We start from the raw sequence: 438 nt of genomic DNA on the forward strand, positions 1-438 counted from the left end.
CCCTCTGACCTCCCCGCCCCCTCGACTTCCCCCCTTTTGTTAATTAAAACTAAGAAGTGAGAATGGGAACGAGGTGGCCAGCTCCGGCAGAGAACGCTTAAGGACACCACGCCAGTTCTTCCCTTCCTTCCTTCCGAGGTAGGTGACAGCGAATGATTGGGTGGGGATGGTCGCCTCGGGGGACAGCAAGTCCCAGCTTTCCGAGGGCTAGCCTGGGCGGGGGGCGCTGGTAGACGAGGGGCCACTCTTTAGTTTTGGCATGATTTTTTTTTTTTTTCTTCCCGGCCGATCTGCTCCGTCTCTCTAATCGCCCCCTCCCCACCTCCTTCTCCAGATGGAAAGAGGAGCTCCTAGCTCACTTAAGCCGGGGTAGGGCTGGTTCTCCTTTCCGAGCCAAAATCCCAGGCGATGGTGAATTATGAACGTGCCACACCATGA

At 56.4% G+C, this 438-nt stretch overlaps 2 protein-coding genes across 3 annotated transcripts in view; one reads left to right on the top strand and one right to left on the bottom strand.

The window, feature by feature from the left end:
- The window catches only part of SND1 (staphylococcal nuclease and tudor domain containing 1), a 421,950-nt gene that overhangs the window by 61,405 nt on the left and 360,107 nt on the right, over window positions 1–438 (bottom strand). The gene's annotated exons all lie outside the window — the stretch shown is intronic.
- Window positions 7–438, top strand: part of LRRC4 (leucine rich repeat containing 4) — an 11,478-nt gene continuing 11,046 nt past the window's right edge. The window contains exons 1-2 of one of the 2 annotated variants that reach the window (XM_010831719.1): window positions 7–138; window positions 335–437. In XM_010831719.1, the coding sequence (XP_010830021.1) occupies window positions 435–437 (3 nt within the window). In that variant the 5' untranslated portion in view covers window positions 7–138; window positions 335–434. Of the gene's footprint in view, window position 438 lies in introns of both variants that reach the window. The other variant, XM_010831718.1, reaches the window with a different exon arrangement.

This window comes from Bison bison, unplaced genomic scaffold (assembly GCF_000754665.1).
Source record: "Bison bison bison isolate TAMUID 2011002044 unplaced genomic scaffold, Bison_UMD1.0 scf7180017864530, whole genome shotgun sequence".
In the NCBI taxonomy this organism is placed as follows: domain Eukaryota; kingdom Metazoa; phylum Chordata; class Mammalia; order Artiodactyla; family Bovidae; genus Bison; species Bison bison.